At 40.5% G+C, this 19,134-nt stretch overlaps 1 protein-coding gene across 1 annotated transcript in view; it reads right to left on the minus strand.

Annotated features, from left to right (window-relative positions):
• Window positions 1-18,447, minus strand: part of LOC110476238 (polycystin-1-like protein 2) — a 40,287-nt gene extending 21,840 nt beyond the window's left edge. Inside the window, exons 1-18 of the mRNA XM_085589352.1 lie at window positions 13,855-18,447; window positions 13,148-13,312; window positions 10,404-10,589; window positions 9,468-9,578; window positions 8,904-9,051; window positions 8,114-8,334; window positions 7,045-7,458; window positions 5,850-6,080; window positions 5,117-5,166; window positions 3,927-4,032; window positions 3,066-3,322; window positions 2,654-2,715; window positions 2,343-2,594; window positions 2,004-2,200; window positions 1,369-1,569; window positions 1,034-1,253; window positions 633-639; window positions 270-464 (exon numbers count right to left, since the gene is read on the minus strand). Coding sequence (XP_085445478.1) covers window positions 270-464; window positions 633-639; window positions 1,034-1,253; window positions 1,369-1,569; window positions 2,004-2,200; window positions 2,343-2,594; window positions 2,654-2,715; window positions 3,066-3,322; window positions 3,927-4,032; window positions 5,117-5,166; window positions 5,850-6,080; window positions 7,045-7,458; window positions 8,114-8,334; window positions 8,904-9,051; window positions 9,468-9,578; window positions 10,404-10,589; window positions 13,148-13,312; window positions 13,855-14,248 — 3,417 coding nt within the window. The 5' untranslated portion in view covers window positions 14,249-18,447. The remainder of the gene's footprint in view (window positions 1-269; window positions 465-632; window positions 640-1,033; window positions 1,254-1,368; window positions 1,570-2,003; window positions 2,201-2,342; window positions 2,595-2,653; window positions 2,716-3,065; window positions 3,323-3,926; window positions 4,033-5,116; window positions 5,167-5,849; window positions 6,081-7,044; window positions 7,459-8,113; window positions 8,335-8,903; window positions 9,052-9,467; window positions 9,579-10,403; window positions 10,590-13,147; window positions 13,313-13,854) is intronic.
• Window positions 18,448-19,134: the final 687 nt, after the last annotated feature.

Consider the following 19,134-nt stretch of genomic DNA (forward strand, 5'->3'; position numbering starts at 1 on the left):
GGTTTAAATTATCTAGTTTAAATCAATGAAATAACAATTGAGAATTAAATGTTTTAGTGATGAGTGATAAAACAAATAATTTATGTAGACAAATAGTGAAAACTAGCTGAAACCTGTGCCAAACATTGTGACAGATACTTGCTAGAAACTTGAAACCTTCATTGATTTCAAGTGGTGATATGTGAGCTTTTTATTACTTAAGAGTTGTCAAAAATATGAAGAGTCCATTATATGACATTTTACTGCAAGAAAGCAAGTGTTTTGCTGACCTCTTTTCGTGTGTTTGTCGATAAAGACATGTTAAAACTTTCCTCTTGGATCTGCTGATTAAGGACAGATGTCACTGACTTGTAGAGCTGGAAGAGACTCATGCTGTTGTTCCCATCTTTTAGGATGGTGTTTGCCTTCTCAGATACCACAGCCTGCAGGGTCAGGTTCCCATCCATCATATCTGCAGGTCCAACCTGGTGAAGGAATCAGATATGCTCTCAACATTGCCAAGGCTGTTACAATTTTCTTTCAACAGCTTCCATGATCATCTTAATAACAGCCTACATAGAGTGGGACATAAAACTTCATTGTTCTCAATTTTAAATGTTTTATTTTTAATGGCCTGATAAGAATCTCCTTACTGTGGCACTGGGGAAGAAGCAGGAGGCTTTTGGGGCCTACACGGGGTAATTCCAGACTCAGTAAATAGGTTTACACTGCTCAATCAATGTCCAAACAATTCGTTTAGACTTTTGTTCTAGAAAAAAAAGGGCAGTGGAAGATCTTTTGACCTTGAGCATTCAGAAAATAATCTCTGGATGTGCTTAAAAAAAGACTGGGCATGGTACTTGGTGCTGTAGTGTAGTTGAGGTGTTAGGGTATAAGTTGGACTTGATGATCTTAAAGGTCTCTTCCAACCTCATTATTCTGTGATTATTCTGTGAAAAATGGTGATTATGGTGCATTCAGAAGGATATCTAAAACAGGAATAAGCTCCAAAAGTCAGTTTTGGGTTAGTTATCCACTTGAGAGTTCTTGAAACTAATTACTTCTCCTGTGTACCTTCACTGAAGTATTTGTTTGAACTGTATCACCGACGTTGTTGCTAACAATAATTGTCAAATGTAAAATGAAATTATCTTCCTCTTCTCCAAGTGGAAGATAAACTGGGAAGAGTTCAGGATCCGGGCTGCAATCCAGGAGAGAATCTGGAACGGGAAAGAAGGGCTCAGGGAGCAGACACCACAGAGCCACCTCCTGCTCTCTGAGAGCAGGGGACTCAGGGCACGTTCACTCGTGAGCAGCCTCCCTGCAGAGCAGGGCAGCTTGTGCCTTTGCTCTGGTCAGGAGAAGCCAAACAGCTGCCTGGGGACTGACCTGGTGCCACATAGAAGCAGTATGTGAGCTGCCCGCTAGGACTGGCCCGGCCCGGCCCTTCGGAGCCGGGAGCGCCGCAGGAGACTCTGAAGGCGGTGAGCACGGAGCCGCGCCCGGGACTGGCGGCGCAGCCGGGGGCTTCGGGCGGGGGCACGGCGCTCACCAGGAACCGGCGCTCCCCGTAGCGCCGCCGAGTCGCGGCTGGGACGGAGGGAGCAGAGCATCAGGCAGGGCCGCGCCCCGGCAGCGCCCCGCATCGCGCCCACCCTCCGGCACACCCACGGCAGGCTGGGCTAACGAGCAGCGACTCCTGCTACTGCATAAACCGCAACGGGAGAAGAACTATTTCAAACATTATCAAGCAAAGCGCTATTGTTTCATCAAGCATTTAGCACAACTTTGTTTCAGGTGAGCCTTAACAAAGTTATTAACAGTTTGGAGTAAGAGAACTGAATTTCTCCTGCTGTGTGACGCCCCAGAACAAATTTATCTCCTCGTTATTTTAAAGAACTAGCATATGAAGTAACACCATATTTGTCAGCGAGGCTATGCATTTGTGACATCAGTATGATGTCATGTCAGCAGAAATTATCCCAAAGGAGTCTGTAAACCCTAAAAATCCTGTTAGCCCTTACCTGTTACTTTAATCTGAAAAGCATCTCCCTGTGTCTGCAAGAAGGAGCTGCTCATTCTCAGCACGGATGAGTTGCTTTGAAGCAAATTCAAAGAGTTCTGCTGGAAATCAGTCAGGCCACAGGCTGGAGGGAGGGTTGCAGACTGGAAAATCAGACAGAAAAGAACGCATGGCAGTAGAGGCTCTTTGCTGTTCTTTCTGTTGTGATTTATCAGGAACAGGATAGCAGTTTGGTGCCCTCCATTATAACCCTTCCCAATCCAGCCACCCCCTTGTCTCGGTCTTCACTAGTATTTTCTAAGCATCCATTTGACAAAATATCCCTCTGAGGCCATATGGCTTTGTGGATATTTGTTTTTGTGTGTGCAGTATTTCTGACCAATCTGGTGCTCTCACCTTGTTTTGGAATGTGTTTTCTAAATACCAGTTATAATATATGGCTTGGGAGTCCTCCTGTTCAGAGACACTCAAAACAACTTCATCACTAACATTCACTGGCTTGCAGTTTGCCTCACACCTGTAAGAAAGTAAGATGGGAGTTACACATGGTATGAGATATCTAGGAAAAACTTCACACATATGGCATTTATTCCTATTGTGTCAATGAGGTTGACACATTAAAATCTCCAGCACTGCAGTGGGGTCAAAAACCATAAGTGGTTTTCAGAAGGATGTGTTTCAGTTTGTAAAAGGATTGTGTTCAGAAACATGGACTGAAAAATGCAGCAAGACTTATTTGGTCAGTAATTTTTATAATAATAAGGTGCAAATGGATTTAGAACAATCAGTTTTCTTTACTGTGAGCATGTTGAGGCCCTGGCACGGGTTGCCCAGAGAAGCTGTGGATGCCCCATCCCTGGAAGTGTTCAAGGCCAGGCTGAATGGGGCTCTAAATAACTTGACCTAGTGGAAGGTGTTCTGCCCATAACTGAGAGGTAGAACAAGATGATCTTTAAAGTTCCTTCCAACCCAAACCATTCTGTGATTCTAGGATTCTGTGATTCTAAAAGTACCATACTACTTTATTATCATTATTCTTGGAAACTGTGGTTTTGAACTATGCTTGTGCAGTAATAATATTAACCTGTGAATACCGGGGTTTAAAACTAGACCTGATTTCCAGTTGCAGTTCTTGTTTTGCAGTCACATAGAGACATTGCTCATCCTGCCTCTCTTCATTGCCATGGTTTTGGATGGTAATCCTGACAGTCACTGCTGATTTTGGAGGAGGAAGGCAGGAAGGTGGGATTTGCACCTCACTTTGGTTGATTAGGATTATCTGTTGCTTCACACATTCATTCCAGGCAGGCCAGCAAGCTCCTGCAGAAACATTTCCTTTAGAGTTAGAATAGCATCTTATAAAGGATTTTCCTGCCATAAATTTCAAAGAGCTTTATAGAAAAGTTTCTTGAACACAATTTAAAGAGTTGGTAATCTAGATTCAGAGTACAGGATTTTTCAATGTCATGTATGAGGTCAGGGATAATTATGGGGATAGAAGACAGATGGCCTGAATCCCAGTCCTGTTTTCAGCCAGAAATGTGTTTGCATCATGTTTAATGTTAATTATTGCTGTTTTATTGAGACACGTGTAGTTTGCAAATGCCTGTGTAAGTCCTTGGCTATGAGAGTGAAGCTTAGAACAGGTAGATCTTGAAAAACTAAAAAACTGAAACCTTTGGGAGAAGACAAAATGGAGTTCTATGCCATGTTATATACCATAATTAGTTTGGTCCCAAAACTAGGGTTGGGTAGAAGGACCTTTTTCACGTACATTTAAAGTGGCAAACTTTAAAGTAGTAAACTTCAAAGACAGAAAATGAAGCATCCTTAAGTCAGATTTTCAACACTGGATCTGACACAACAGTGAGTTTGTTATTCATCAAGTACAAGTTGGTGAAAAAAGTTTGGGAAATGCACAAACCACAGGTCCAGAGGAAACTGGAATTATTGTTGTTGTCTGGCCAGCCAAGTGTAACAGTTGTGAAAGGATCCACATGGCGACTTGGTTTAATATACATTTTGTGATCCTAAATAAGAAGTAAATGTATCAGTTAGAACACAAACGTATAAACACATACATATGTTGCTTCTTTATAATGAAAAAGGTCTGAAAGTTTAGACCCCAAATCCCTGGATACAGATCTGTAGTTTATATGATCTTTCCCTTAGCAGAGGTAGTATGGAATTAGAAGCTATGGGAATAGAAGAGGATGGCACAGAAAAGTTTTGTGGCAAAATTATCCCAAATGCAGAATGGGTTTAGAAGTGCAGCTCCCATTTTCAAAGCTAGGTACTTAGGAAATTAATTCCTATAAAACCTTCACATCTGGACCAAAACTTCTAACCCTTGAACAACCATTTGTCTTCTGGTGCATCCTTTTTTTTTTTTTTTTCTGAATTGGATACATTGCAGCTATAAACAAAGAGAAGAAGGGGTAGCTGAGTTTGTCTTTCTGTGTACAAAACTGTGATAAACTTGGGTTTGGATTAGATTTATATTCCTCTGATGCAATATATTTTTACAAGGCTTCTTGTGAAGCAGTATATCTCCCATAGCAGATGTCTGTCTGCTAGTGTTACAGTTAAAAACTAGACTTTTAAGATTATAGAGTATTCTATCTGGCATTTTTATTATTTAAATTTGGACAGCTGCTAGCAATTGGTGTATCATTAACTTCTCAGTTTGCCAAAAACTGGAAGATTTTTCATTGCAAAATAATTTAAACACTCCAATACAGAAGTAGAAAACACTTGGGAACCATATAAAATATATTAACTCTACTTGAAGGATCACTTTCCAGAGAGAGGTTTGCATTAGTCAAGTAGATGAATTAAAAATTAATCTAAACACATTTTAACTTCCTAAACCGAATTGTTGTAAAAAGTTCATTTTCTTTAATCTTTTTTATGAATTGTAGATGGAATGCCTGTAAACACATTTGTCTCCAAGACTTGTGGTATAGATTTTGTGTTAAGCCATATGGGGAACAGAACATCTAGTCCATATTTTATTATGCTACAGATACTTATTTTTCCTGCCTTATACAGCACTTTCACTGGTAAGAAAAATTTCTAAGCAATTTTAAAGAAAGATCCTTAAATAATACTTACATTTTTCTTTCGGGTATTTGCTTTGTAGCTGCCTTCTTCCTTATCAGAATCTGTTTAATGCAAAAAAGAACACAATATTTTAGTGCTACCTGTAAAGCTTTCAGACATCTTCAGTGAATGTGACTTAAATCAACAGGATTTGACTTCTGACAGTGTGAAAGATGGGTCTGTAAGAATCAGACTCCAGAACTGTGACAAACAGCACAGTCAAATATGTAAAATAGTAACAAGAAGCTCATCAAAGACTACAAAGGAGATGATCCTGATTCTTCAAACATAATGGTATAAATCAAAATATATTCACAGAAGGCGATGAGTTTACTGATGTACAAAGGAAAATGGATGGAAAGCACTGGAAAACTTTCAACACAATTAGTGCTAAGGTTATTTTATTTCTGATATAATCTGCTCTTGCAAATATAAGGATGAGCCATCTAGAAGCCATTAGTGACAGCAATTTATGAGGCTGCTGGGATGCAAATATTTTCTGGTTTCAAAACTATGTCCCAAGCCATAAACTTCACTCATTATTTCTAGGACAAACAGCAAATGTGCAATGTGTTACATATATAGAGTGATGCTAATTTATGACTACATCAAAGTCAGGGAATCTGCCTTCATCAGGAAGAAGCCTCCACAAAAGTTTTCAGCACTGTTGCTGGAAGGAAAGCAATTACTACATGCAAACCATAAACACTCCATGAAATGCTCTGATTGCAAAAAGACATTTAGGTTGTCAAAACCAGCACTGTCAGATGAATGCAATTACCTTTTATATGGGAGCTGTTTGCCAACACAGTGATGAATCCAAGATCCAGACTCATGTTTGAGAAGTCATTCATGGCCACTACTTTCACTAGAAAAGTACCTAGAGAAGGCAAAGGACCAGTTAAGAGTAGCAATGGGCCCAGTCCAACAGGTTTGAGGTATAATATCCAATTTGTAAAGAAAACTTCCTTCTTTTCTGTTAACAGGTTTCAGGGGGGTTTCTGGTGGGTGTCCACTGCTGAAAGGCTTTTCCTGGAATGTTCTTCCCCTTTATTTCAACTTCTGAGTAACTCAGCTGCCCTTTTCCTAGCCCTTGTCATGCCATTTTTTCTCAGCTGACTATGATATCACACAGGAAACTAGAGATGTACAAACACTGGAGGCCAAATGAGTTTAGGCATCTTAAGACAGCAGTTGTCTTGTTCAAAAATTTCTGCCTATGGGGAAGGAATGTTCAAATGGGTACAGGGAGAACAAATAAAACTTTAATATTGAATAATTTAAAAATATGAAATGAAATCATAGTTAGCTTCTTCTATTCCCACTTTGGCATGGGGTTGGAATAGCTCATTAGAGGTGGAAACTTTTTTATCTTCTGCCACTGTTAATTAACTCTAAAGCACAATCTGCCTAATTCCACATTTTAAAGGCTTTGACTATGTAATAATGGAAGAATAATATGACTAAAATGTTTATTCATAACAACTCCAACAAAAGTTATGTGTTGGAAATGGACATGCAGAAAAACACCCCTTTTCTTTATCATCTCTACTGAGAGCTCCTCAGAGTATGAGTAACTTTAGTGTAAAATGCATAGCAGTCTAAACTTGAAAGAAAATGAACAAACAGGAGGAAAACACTTTGCTATTCCAGAAAATGTCCTCATTTGTACTTCAGTCAGATGGTGCCATGAAAAAACAAACCCTATGTCTCTTTACTTTGTCTCTTCCATTGCAAGAACCAGATGAAGCCTTGCTCTGACTCTGCAGAGCAGAGCCATTTGTCAGCTCCATTTTCTAGCTCACTTACATAGGACTGTGCTGTTCATCCTGCTCTGCAGACTAAGTTTGAGCAGTCAGAAAAGCTGCCAAATTCAGCTGTGCATTACTGTCCCCTAGCCCACTTATCTGTGATGTCCTGGGGGCACAGGAGGTGTCAGGGTGCTGTACCTTCCCAGGGCAGGGGAACGCCGTATGTCCGCGGCTCCCCACGAGGGCCGTCTGCTTTGTGCCACTGGGTTTGGTTGGATCCAGTCACCTCAAACATCAGCTTCTCTGGGGCACCATGGGTCACAGAGACATTCACCTCCAAATCCTCCCCCAGCTGCAGAGTGTGGGAAGCTACTGCAGCCTGAATTCCAGATACTGGCTCAATTAAATGAACAGCAATAGTCCCAGAGATCTCCGATGCCATCGTGGTCCTGGATGCTCGGATTTCCAGCTGATGCATCCCTGGGCCTATCAGCTCTTGAGAGGCACTGCTGAGTGTCAGGTTATGGGAGACAAGACCTTCCTTTGCACTGGATTCACTCAGTGTCATGTTACCTGCTAACATACTGTAGGTTACTTCATTGCCTGCAAAAACACAGATGAAAATTTCTCACAGCTTGTGCAACAGGCCAACAGGTTCCAGCTGCTTTGTGCAGCATTCCAGTGGTTATACAGGACTCACAAGAACTGCAGCAAAGCAGTAATTTTTAATAAAGTCACTTAAGGTGTCTTAATGAAAATCTATTGTATGTTTTCTGCTGAGAATGTTTTGAGAAGAGAATTCAAATATATACTACTGAATTTTAATTTTTTCAGCACATATGTGGCTTGGCTTCCAGGAACTTGAAGTGAGAAAGAAATGTACACCAGCAAATGTGTCCAGCTCAGAGTGGAATCCTCTTACTCTAATCAGAGGAGCATTTCCATAAATTTCTAACTTCAAATACAGAAATATTCTGACTGGCATCATATAAATTTTTGTGACTAAAGGTATGCTTGTGCTGTCAGCTTTGTCAATAAGAAAAAAGAATTTATACTTATGCTTTAAGTGGTGAAATATCTCTGAGAAAGAAACCCTCCAAGGGAACTGAGAGAATTAAATTGCAGGAATACAACAATTAGAGGGAAAGCGTTGACTAGAAAGAATTCTTAATTTGCATACTGACAATCCTGCTTCTATCCTAAGGATGGTTGTAAGATTTATCCTTCCCTTTAAACCATGCAGAGAAATTCTCCTCACCTCCACTGAGCTGAACTTGGATCCACAACACCTCCCCATAGAGCGTACGGCAGCGGGAGCTATTCCCTGTTTCATACTGGCTGTAGCACCCAGTAATGCTGAGCTGATCCACCTGATCTTGAACTGTCACCTGCCTCTGTGCCAGCACGTGCCACTCGCTGGTGGTGCACTCCACAAAAACAGTAAACTCCCCAGGAGAGGAGTACCTGTATGTGAGGTTGCTGACCAGTCTAGAATAGAAAAAGAATAGCTTGTTGCTGAAGACCATCCTGGGAAGTTCTTCACCTTACATAGTAACACATCCCCAAATTTCATTCATTCAAATGTCATTCCTGCCACTAAGACAAAATCTGATTTTTAAATCCAGCAGAAAAATGTTTGATCTATTAAAGACAGGATTTCTATGCAATTAAAAGAAAAACTACAGAATGTCCTTGTTATATTTTGTTATCAAAAAAACACTCTTTAAACTTAAGGAAATAATATTTGCTTGTAGTTTGGCAATTACTGACATGTTTTCAGTAATTTTGAGTCTTAAGATCTGAAATAAATAGTCTTGGAAATAGGAAACACTTGTTATAATAGGAGAAAGATTTTGCTTGGCAGCTTAATATAAGATTCTGTATTGATTTCAAAATAGGTTTTTGCAGAATCCAAATCCCTTGTAGGTATGTCCTATTATTGAGCTATCTAGCTTTTAACATCTCATTTATGAGATTTGACACATTCAATAAAGTGCAACCAATGAAATGTACTGTTTGTCTGAAGAGAAATGAAGGCTGTATCTTACGTTGGAGGGTAGTAAGGATCAATGGTGTGACCATCTCCAGTGCTAATGGTACAGGAAAGGTTCCCAGAGTATGGTGAGAGCAGCCAGGTCAAAGTGACCGTGATGTTTTCAAAGACAAAACATGTGTCTGTCATAACCAGTTGCAGACCTGAAAAGCAGAATGACAATTCAGTGCCAGTGTTTGTCTACTTTTCTTTCAAAATTCAATTGATTTTCAGGCATTTGGAGCCAGCCTGCTCCAAACCACAGCTGGTACTGCTGCTAATTTGTGTGCATGAGTGGTGTGACAGCTGATTCTTTTCCACGACCAGTAATCAAAATTCTTGTTGGAACATAATTTCATCTAAATATGTTTTATGTGTCTGAATTTCTGGGCTTTGTATTCTACTCAGAACCGTCAGTTATGACAGGGAATCTACATTTTTGTGCCTATTTGCAGTGCTCACCACTATTCCAGTTTTTTTCCTGAGGATGGAACAGTGATTTTTAAGATAAATATCAGTCATCTCAGTGTTACAGCAAAGAACAGGACAGGCTTCTAGTGTGGACAGCCTTCCCTCTTACCTTCCTTGCAGTGGTATTGAATAGACAAATAGCTTCCCAAAGCTGGACAAGGATCTCCAAAGAAAGTGCCATCTGCTGCCACCTGGCAGGCCTGCAGCCCGTGACACTGGCCTGGAAAAGGAGCATTTCAGATCAGCATTTCAGATTTGCCTTCACTGCCACAGCAGCTCAGATGAAGATTGAGAAACAAAAAGGGCAGGAGGAATAGTATCATGTCTCTGATTTCTAGACAAATTTCCACATCACTTTGACTTTAGTGTGTTGCTTATTATGTGGCATTTCTCAGCAACACTTCATTTTATGGGAACAAAGTTAAATTTGAAAAGCTACAAAAAAAAAAAAAAAAAAAAAAAAAAAAGCGCAGAGCTTTTGTGTTTTGTTTAATTTTGGCTGGAAGCCCTAAGAATCTCCCTGGGGACAGGCCACAGTCACTGTTTAGTATCCAATCCCCTGGCTCCAGCAGGGTGGGTGCTTGAGATGTGGCAGGCGTGTCCCCGTGGGTGACAGCCTTTTCACCCCTCCTGCTTTGGAGTTAGGTGTGTTTGGATGTGTTGCCTTCCATCTCTCAAACCTTGTGTATCCCACTGAATTTGTCAAGGAATCGGTGCGCTCACATATTTTCCTCCTACACTAAGAGGAGCCAGCCACACCCCTGCCCTTCATTTGCTCCTCCTCTCCTCTGAATCTTTGCTCCTCTCCTGGCAAAACCCCTCCTTTTGCTCCTCCTCCCCTTCTCGGAATCAAACCCCTCCTTTCTATCCAGACTCCTGTAGCAGCCTCCTCCCTGTCAGAAGTTCTCTGTGATTCCCTTAATTTTAGGAATAATCCACTTTCCCATTTGCTAAGTCTGCTGGAAAAAACAGAGAAAGTATTCGAGGCACAAGGACCTTCGGTACACGCTCTGTGCTTCTGACAAGCAATGCTGTAAGATACCACCTGCTACTTCATCCTTGACACTGCTCCAGCTGCAGCCCTCATCTCTTTCAAACTGCAGGGGAGTTTCTGACACACAGTAGTGAGGAGTCTTCCGCCCATAGAAGCTCTCTTCAATTTGAATCACCTCTCCTGATCCACACTGTACAGTGGCATTGTAATTATCACAAGCGATGCTCTGGCCAGATTCTAATAGGAGAAAAAACCCGAATATTACCTTTTTAGAATTTCTGAAAAATCCTGCTACAATTCTATTCCATATTAATTTTGTGTGTTTGTCTTTCTTCCCTTTTCTCCCTTTTAAGCTAAACAATTAAGAAAATTTAAGAAATTTTAAAAGAATGAAATATTTTTTATTTTTAAAAATTCAAAATGAATAGATGTATGTTTTTACTGCTTTAAAACATTAAGGGCATTTTCAATAAGCAAAAATATTATAATTATAAAAATAGATAGTATTTTGGGAAAAACTCTTAGCATTTGTTTGACCTGAAATACTGGAAGGTTTAAAGTTGCTCCTTACTTCCGAAAGAGATGTATGGATTGCATAATATTCAGGTAATTGCTTTGGAGAATAGTTTGCATATTAAGTATGGGAGGTGATCCCATTTCTGCTACAGAGACTCCTTTGTTCCTCTGTGATATTTGACTGACTTCATTCAGCAGGACTGCTCGGATGGGTAAGGTCATAGCTCTAAATACATACACCTCATTCTTTGATTAATCTGGGACAGTTAATTATCTTTCAGAATTCTTAGTATCATGTAGTAATCAGGATACTTAATACCCTGAAGAGGAGGATGTGAATAACTGCTCTCATATGGGAGTGTTGCAAAAGGATGTTTTTGTTTCAGCTGTTCCAGGTTTAAATACATTATTCTCTGTTGTTGTTTAGATCATTCCCCTCAAGTCCCTTGACTAACAGTGCCAGTGTGTGCACACACCAATAATTGTGTGCTATCGTTATTTAAAGGCTAAAGCTAAGCCTGGCTGTAACTATAGCAACATGATCAGTTTGCAGATTAGAGCCTTCTAAATAAGCTTGTAAAATAACTTGCTGGTAAATTCTAGTATGGACCATTATCTCATGCCTTTTTCTTTTGTTCTCTACATGCAGATCTCTCACAGTATTTGCTGTGTCAGAAACTTTTAAGTGGAAAGATGTACAAAACTTGATCTGTGTTTCTAGGTAGAAACCCAGCTTTGATACATATATATTTACTATAAGAAACTGCTAACCTACAGAGCACTAAATGGTAGAATTGTCTTGATCTGGTCTTGGTTTCCTGGGTAGTGGAATGATGAATGTAGTATAGGATATTGTTGCTCTTTCAATTTCATGGGCTCTCAGTCAGATCCTATGGTAACAGATGAGAGTTTCCTTACAAACAGACAGTTGTCTACTGTGGTTATAATGGATAAATAATTTTAGTCTGTTTTTGCAAGAAAAATGAGCCTAAGGGATTGTGCTGTCTGCCAGTTTCCTCTCCCCTAGTCGTTTTTAATGTTAGTCATCTTCAGCTAAATTTGATGTGTATATAAACCTCCAACACCCTAAGATTTCATTAAATGCAATATCTAGGGAGAAGAGAAAGAGCTACATCAATGCCAGGGACTTGGAATTCAAGTGGCCAGCACATACACCTGGAGCTCTGGATCAGCTGCAGGGGAAGGAGCCGAGGAGTGAAAAGTATTTGCAGAGGTGGGACATGCTGGGGATATGGGAGTGAACTGGGAGTGCTGAGGAGAGTAGGGTGGGCATGTGGAGCAGAAAATCAGGATAGGAAACAAAACTTTATTAGCTTTGCTTATTGCAGAACAACTTGTTATTTATGTTAGTAGTAGTAGACTGCTGGACAGGGCAGTAGCAGTGCTAGGGCTTGTGGAAACCTGTACTTGCATACTTGATTGGAAGCCTTTTTATAATAGTCAGACAGTCAGACTGTCCTTTCGGTGCTTGTGACCCCAGTTCTAGCTGCAGTTTAAAGTACTCTGGTGAAAAGTGGGAGGAACACAAATTCCCCTCATATCTATAAGTTGAAAGGGATGATATTGCCAATATTCCTGTCCAGGACTGTTTGCTCCAAGTCATAATTTGAGTGACACAATGTCTGTGGATTTTCTATCTGAGCACAGGAAGTACAGGTTCCTGTCTGCTTCCTTAACCTGGGAAAACCTTGAACTTCACATGGTGGAGGGGTCTCAGAAGAAACAAGAAAAACTTGCTCTCACTTTTACTCCTCCAAGCTGCAAGGAGTGGTGCCTCTGGAAGCCTGCCTGTATTTTTGCTTCAGTTACAAATGGAAATTATTCTGGCACACATTAATGAGTGTTTTTATGGTTCAGCCACATGGGTCCTACCTAGCCCGGGTATTATGGCATTGTGGGAGTTTATTCTTGCAGCCATGCTTTAACATAGCCAGCTCATGTCCACAGAAGATGTGGACAGCTACACCTTAGAGTCACTCTCAGATCTGTTTCTATTTTATCAACCCTCTGCTGGAACCCTGGGCTTTAATGTCTGGTTGCTGAGCACCTACACCTCCCAGTGATTTGTGGGTTCTTCCTTCTTCAGATCAGCACGCTGGAAAAAGAGCACCTACTGGGGTTATATGACTTTTTGCTTGTTCATATTTAGTAAGATTCATGAAGTTATTTCCCAGCTACTTTGAAAGCAACAAGGCAATTCATGCCCCATTGTGATAACAGCACACTCACTTCACTCTTCCAGCTGTTGTGTATCTTACCAAACTCACAAATGAAGTCAAATTCCTGGCTGCAATTTTCAGTCACACCCCACTGATACTTGGCATTCTTCAGGATGTACCCACATGTGGATGAGAAGGGAGATGGCTGATCCTTGTACCAGTTAGTGTAGATTATATTTGAAGTGTCCAGCCAAGTTATTGACCCTGTGAACAGAGAAATTGTGTCCTGAAGGTTGATTTTCCACGGTAATACTATTAAGAGTCAGAGCCTGCAGAACAGGACTGTAGCCCTGCTCCTACTGAAGCAGAGATGGTCTAGTCTGGGTAAGGAGCTTCAATAACATTTTATATTGAAACTGATACAATCGTGGAAAGAGACACTGCCATTTCCACCTGTGCTCCCAGCCTCAAGATCTCACCATTTCCCTTGCATCAGACCTTGCAGCACTTCCTAGTGGGATGAATTGGCTTCCACTGGGGACCCAACCCAGCACATTTGTTTCACTGGGTCAGCAAGCTGGTCTCATTCACCATGTGTTCACACAAGCACAAGATCCAATGGAAAGGGTGATAACATGCAACAAGGAAGTAAAGCAGGCAATTAAACATCTTAATATAAATCTGAAGATACAACAGCAAAAGTGGCTTTTCAGCAGATATCTACAAAGGGACTTCGTGCATTTTCTACCATGTTAAGAAAGCATCATAAGCTGATACAATTTTAAAGATGTCATTTTAAAACTTACCATCAGTAGTTTCATTCAGCAAGGAGTTTGAGATCAGTCCTATCCACCATTCCTGATCCTCAGCAATATGTTTTTGCAAGAACTCTTGAGTTTCCTCACTGCGAATAAAGACAAGATGCCCTCCTCCTCTCTCACACCAGCTCTGAGCACCTGTGAAGGTTTGCTGGAGTCTAACAAACTCATAGCATGAGTGGTTGAAAGCTTGCTGGTACTTTGAACAAGGTATTCCTCCATCAGTTGTTTCCTCCACAGCCAAACTCACAGCAAGAGAGATCAGAACTGCGAGCCCCAGCCACATTCTCAGCTCAGTGCCATGCATCCCACTGGTTTTGCTTACCAGGACAACACTCTTTTTGCTGCCTTCTTCAAAAGCTTCAGATATCATCCTTGTCATGTCACCAGCATTCTCCTTCCTCTTTGCTCCTTGCCACAACAGTGGCAATAGAGCATGGAACAGAACAGAACTTCTAATATATAATTATGATTGTGTCTATAGCCCCTGCACTGACTATTGTAAGCTCTATTGTACAAATGTCACATCCCATGTGAGATCAGTTTGAGGAGAAGACATTAAATCATTGCTTTCCTCGTGAGCACAGAAGATAAAGTTGATATATGCTCCTGTTGGACATGTGGAAAAGTGAGATAAAGCTTCTACATCAAAGGCTTCATTGTGTGAACATTGATGCTGGGAGGTCCTTACAACAGCAAAGAGATAAAATAGTGAGAATTAAAAAAATGAGAAACACAAGGAGTTATGAGATGGGAAAACACACTGCTTCTCTAGATACATTTGATTGGTCTGGTCTTTATTTTTAACAATTATTGAGGTGCTTCTTTTAGATGCTAATGCAATGTCTATAATTACTGTATCAGATCCATCCTGCCCTCCTGTTTACGTGTGTGCAGTTTCATCTCAGCTGTTCCAAGTAAACTTCATTTTGAACTGTTATATCTGCTTAGATGCCACACCCCAAGTGAAATGCTCCCATCATCCCTTAAAAGATAAGCTGCTCAGCTCTTTGGACCTACAGTATTTATAAATGCTGGGAGGCAGAAGAGAAGGTCATGATTTAAACCAATGGTTTAGGAAAGATGAAAATATTGCCTTAATCATCAGAACTACTTGAGAGCCCTATTAGCACATTCCAAAGGCTGATGATGGACTTTGGGAAGCAAGCCCAGCAACATTTAGGAGCTGAAATCTCTAAATGCATCTCAACTTCCTTATAAAAGATATTCCTCAGGTTTACAAAGCCACCAGCTTAGTAGAAGCACAGTACAAGTAAGGATTTTTAGCTATGGTGATCCTCCTGTCCTTGCCATTAACTCCATTGAGTTTGATGCCATTATTATTAATTTATACCACCATAACCCAAAACTGAAAGAACATGCACTTATATTTAGACATGGGTCAGTGAGAGTTACCAGAGCACAGAGGATTCAGCAGTGTTTGATGGATTCCTGCACTGCAGAAATTCCTGCACTACTGGGCTGAAGGCAGTGCCCATCTGTTCCAGTCCAGCTCCAAAGCTTTCTGCCAGAGTCAAGTGCATGCACTGCATCCAGTCAACTTCTGAGAGTGAACTTCAATCCCAAGACTTTTCTGGACCTCCCGTTTATGACTGTCTTGCTCAGCTGGAAAAAGCAGGACTGTTATCAGGGATTTCAAGATAAAGTTAATTGGAAAGTGTTTAATGGGTAGGAAACTAATAGGGGATGAGAGGAATGGAGAAGAAAATACACTTTTCTGCGTGTCTTCCTTCCCACCATGCCTGTAAATCAAGAGTTTAGCTATGGAGCCCTTGGAGCAGATCCCACATGAATTTCTGACTGATTAATAGGGAGAGCTTATGGAGCAGCTAAGATGTGAATACTGGGACTGGATTTCCCAGCTCTGGAGAAGGCTAATCCATATTCTAATTAGCTAATTGGCCCAGACACCCATCCCCTTCCTGGATGAAACTGTGTAGCTACTATTATCAGCTGCTTCTCTTGTGGGTGTCTGCAAATTAGGAGTCCCTTTCAAGCCCCATAGAAATCTTCACAGGCTTCAGTTTGGGAGCATCCAATCCAAGTGTTTTATATTCAAGCTGTTGCAGCAGTCAGAGCTGAGGGCAGCTGCATTTAAGTTAGTTGGCTACTGTATGTTTGCATGATGCTTTCTCCAGACTCCCTGCTTCTTCCTGGGCCCTGCAGACTTGCCAGGCTTCACAGGAGCTGGCATCCAGCCCTCCCACTTTATCCTTCTAGATAAGAAAGGCACAGCCTGTTTTTGAAAGCACAGGCATGATGAAGGAGACTGTACTTAAATGTACTGGCTTGGTGATACAGACATTTCCAGTAGGAGCTCACTTTTGTGATGAATGTGTTCTGTAGCATTGTTCAGTTCTTTCTCTGCTGCTGGAAATCTGACTACATGAACATACTAAAAATGCCAGGGTTGTGCATGACACAGGCTCTCCCCCTGTGAATCTGCTCCAAAGGCATTGAAATTAATGGAAGTCTTGTCTCTGGCTTTGATGGATTTTGAAATAGGCCCTGAAAAAGAACAAATAATGTTTGGAAATGTCTACAAATAAAGCCAAGCTCTCCGAGTGAGTCTACTGTTGGCAATTTCTATAGCAATGTGCATTTTTTTCCTAATCTACGGTTGCTATAAGTTACTCTTCAGCTGTCTGCAGCAGATGGAGAGTGGAAGAAAGACAATTTCCCTCTTTGGCAGTTTGCTGACTTTTTATACTTTAGTGCCAGGAAAGCATTCTGTCAGTTTATTGTTTACCACAAGAATGAGAAAAGCATTTACATGAAAAGAAAATACTGCTTTTAAAGCATCAAAATTAGCAGCTAGAGTCTCCAGGAAGAGAGAAACTTCTGAAAACCCTTGTCACTTATAAGTGAGACTCAGTTATGTCAGGTAAACAGTGCTCCTTCAGCTTACCTTCTTGTGGGAAACATGTCTTTTGCATTCTCCTCAACAGATTATTTTTTTTTTTTAATAGCTTTCTTATGCTAAAAGTCATTGAGTTTGGAGTGGTCCTGATCTGTACCCAGATCACAGATCACAGCTGCATCATGACAGCCTGAGAATGTCCTGTGATTCAAACTGCTGCACTGCAGAATAGCTTGACAATCTATAATAGAGACCAGAAAGTGCTAGATTTGAAGAATTAAGGAAATGAAGAGCTGCCAAAGAGGAGGAATAAATCATACCCCTGTTCATTTTGGCTGTTGTTCATTTGCCTTGAGGAAGAGCAGGTAAATTTACTATCTATAGGAGGATATTACCATCTCCACATTCCTGAATATTACTATATAGATTTTTATCAGGAATGTAAACACCTCTGTGTTCTATTAATTGAATAAACATAAAAATGGAAAAGTTCTTTCTATTGCTTTGACTTTGAGGTAGAAAAAAGATTATTTCAGGTATCATGGACTTGAGACAAAATTATGAGTAGTTCATTTTACTGTGTCATGTAAACTTCTGCAGTGTGAAGAACGTTGTTACCCTGATAGGTAGGAAGTACTGAGTCCTGAGGAGACCCTACACCTACACCTATACCTACACCTTTCATCTCTTCAGTTGGCTTTAAAAATACTCATTTGCCAATGGGTTTGAGAAGGTGGATCACAACCCCACTTCCTTCCTTGCTCTCCTGCTGCTTATCCTGATGGTGGGACCCTGTTATTGCTGACTGAAATGGGTTTGGTCTTGTTGTTCCTTCTACTGTCTAATTTTCCATGAAGCAACTCACTGAACTTACCAGTGATCCCTGCCAAGTTGCAATTTTGATGTTATCTTGTTTATAAAAACAGGGAAAACAATTATTATCTGTACAGGGTGCAATAATTAAATTAGACGTTCATACCTGCCATGATGGGGTCAGGATAAAGATAAGTAGGATTATATTGAGGAGCTGTTGGTTTGAACATAATTTCTGTTTATAAGATGTGTATAGTTACTTGGATATGTCATCACCTGGATAAGTCCCTGAGGGTCTTCTCATAGGAACTGTCCCCTGGGAAGTGCCTGGCATTGCCTTTAGGCTCACAGCTGGCCTCTCCTCATTGCCACAATTGATGCCTCAGTCCCTGCCTCTTTCTCAGCTCTTTCCCCTGTGTTATTGCTGGCAGAGCAGAACTTTGACTGCTAGGAAGAAGGGGATAAGTGGGCACCGTAAGAGTATTTATTGAGCTGGGTTTATTGAAGGCTAAATTGAGCCCCAAGCTCACTCAGAAAGGAGCAGAACTATCTCAAGAACCTGATGACACCTCATGTGTCCTTGTGATCATGTTTGACTAAGTGGCACAATTTAGATCTTCCATTGCCTTAATATCTTAATTAGAGAACTGTTCAATGTGTTAAAGGTGCCCTCTTTGGATAAAACATTAACTGGTAGACACAAATGGACTGAACTTTGCCCAGCACACACAGAGGTAAAATAAATTGCTTGGATCTGAATTTACAGCCATCATTTACAGCCACTGTCTCTGCAGTCTCTCCAGACTTCCATAAGTGTAATGCTGGCCATAATGAGAGGACTGTGGCCCAGCAGCCTCTCTGTTCAGGAACACTGTTTTGTGCTAAGCCCTCTACACTCAGTTGCCATTTACAGTTGCCATTGAAAGCAGAAAGCAGTCCTTTTGAGTTTTTCTTTATGTTCCCCCAAATATGTACAGTAGGCTACTAGGTAGGATAGAGCAGCAACATTAATTTCTGTCATTGTACTCATTTGTGACGCCATTTTTACACCTTCAGTCATGGAAGTGAGTGCCAGCCATCACATTGTCATTCTGCCCACTTGAAAACACATGACTGAACTGTATAATTTACATATTAAAACATGTAAATAGGGATGTTGAAAGATGCAAATAAGATTATAGAAGTCTTACAGCAAGGAAATTTATGTGGACACTGTGGTTGTTTATTTGTTTTAACGTCTAGTGTTTAAATATTTGGGTTTTATGATCACTGGACAGACTCAGTCTGATGGATACCAGTATGGGTAGGCCAGCAGTTCCATGCCTCAGCACTTTAAGAGTTTTGATATTAAGTTACTTTATGTATTTATTTTAATGAACAATTTGGTATTTCTCATGGTAGATATTAAAACTATAACTGTAAAAAAAAAAAGCAATACTTCTGTTTATCAAAGAAATTGTGTAATCCCACAAAAAACTCCCTCAAAGTCAAAATCTTATAAAGGAAACTAAAATCTTAGAAAACTTGTAGTAAGCAAATATACTTACTACAAAAACTAGTTATTTTTGTCCAAA

This window comes from Lonchura striata, chromosome 11 (assembly GCF_050655825.1).
Source record: "Lonchura striata isolate lonStrDom1 chromosome 11, ASM5065582v1, whole genome shotgun sequence".
Classification (NCBI taxonomy): domain Eukaryota; kingdom Metazoa; phylum Chordata; class Aves; order Passeriformes; family Estrildidae; genus Lonchura; species Lonchura striata.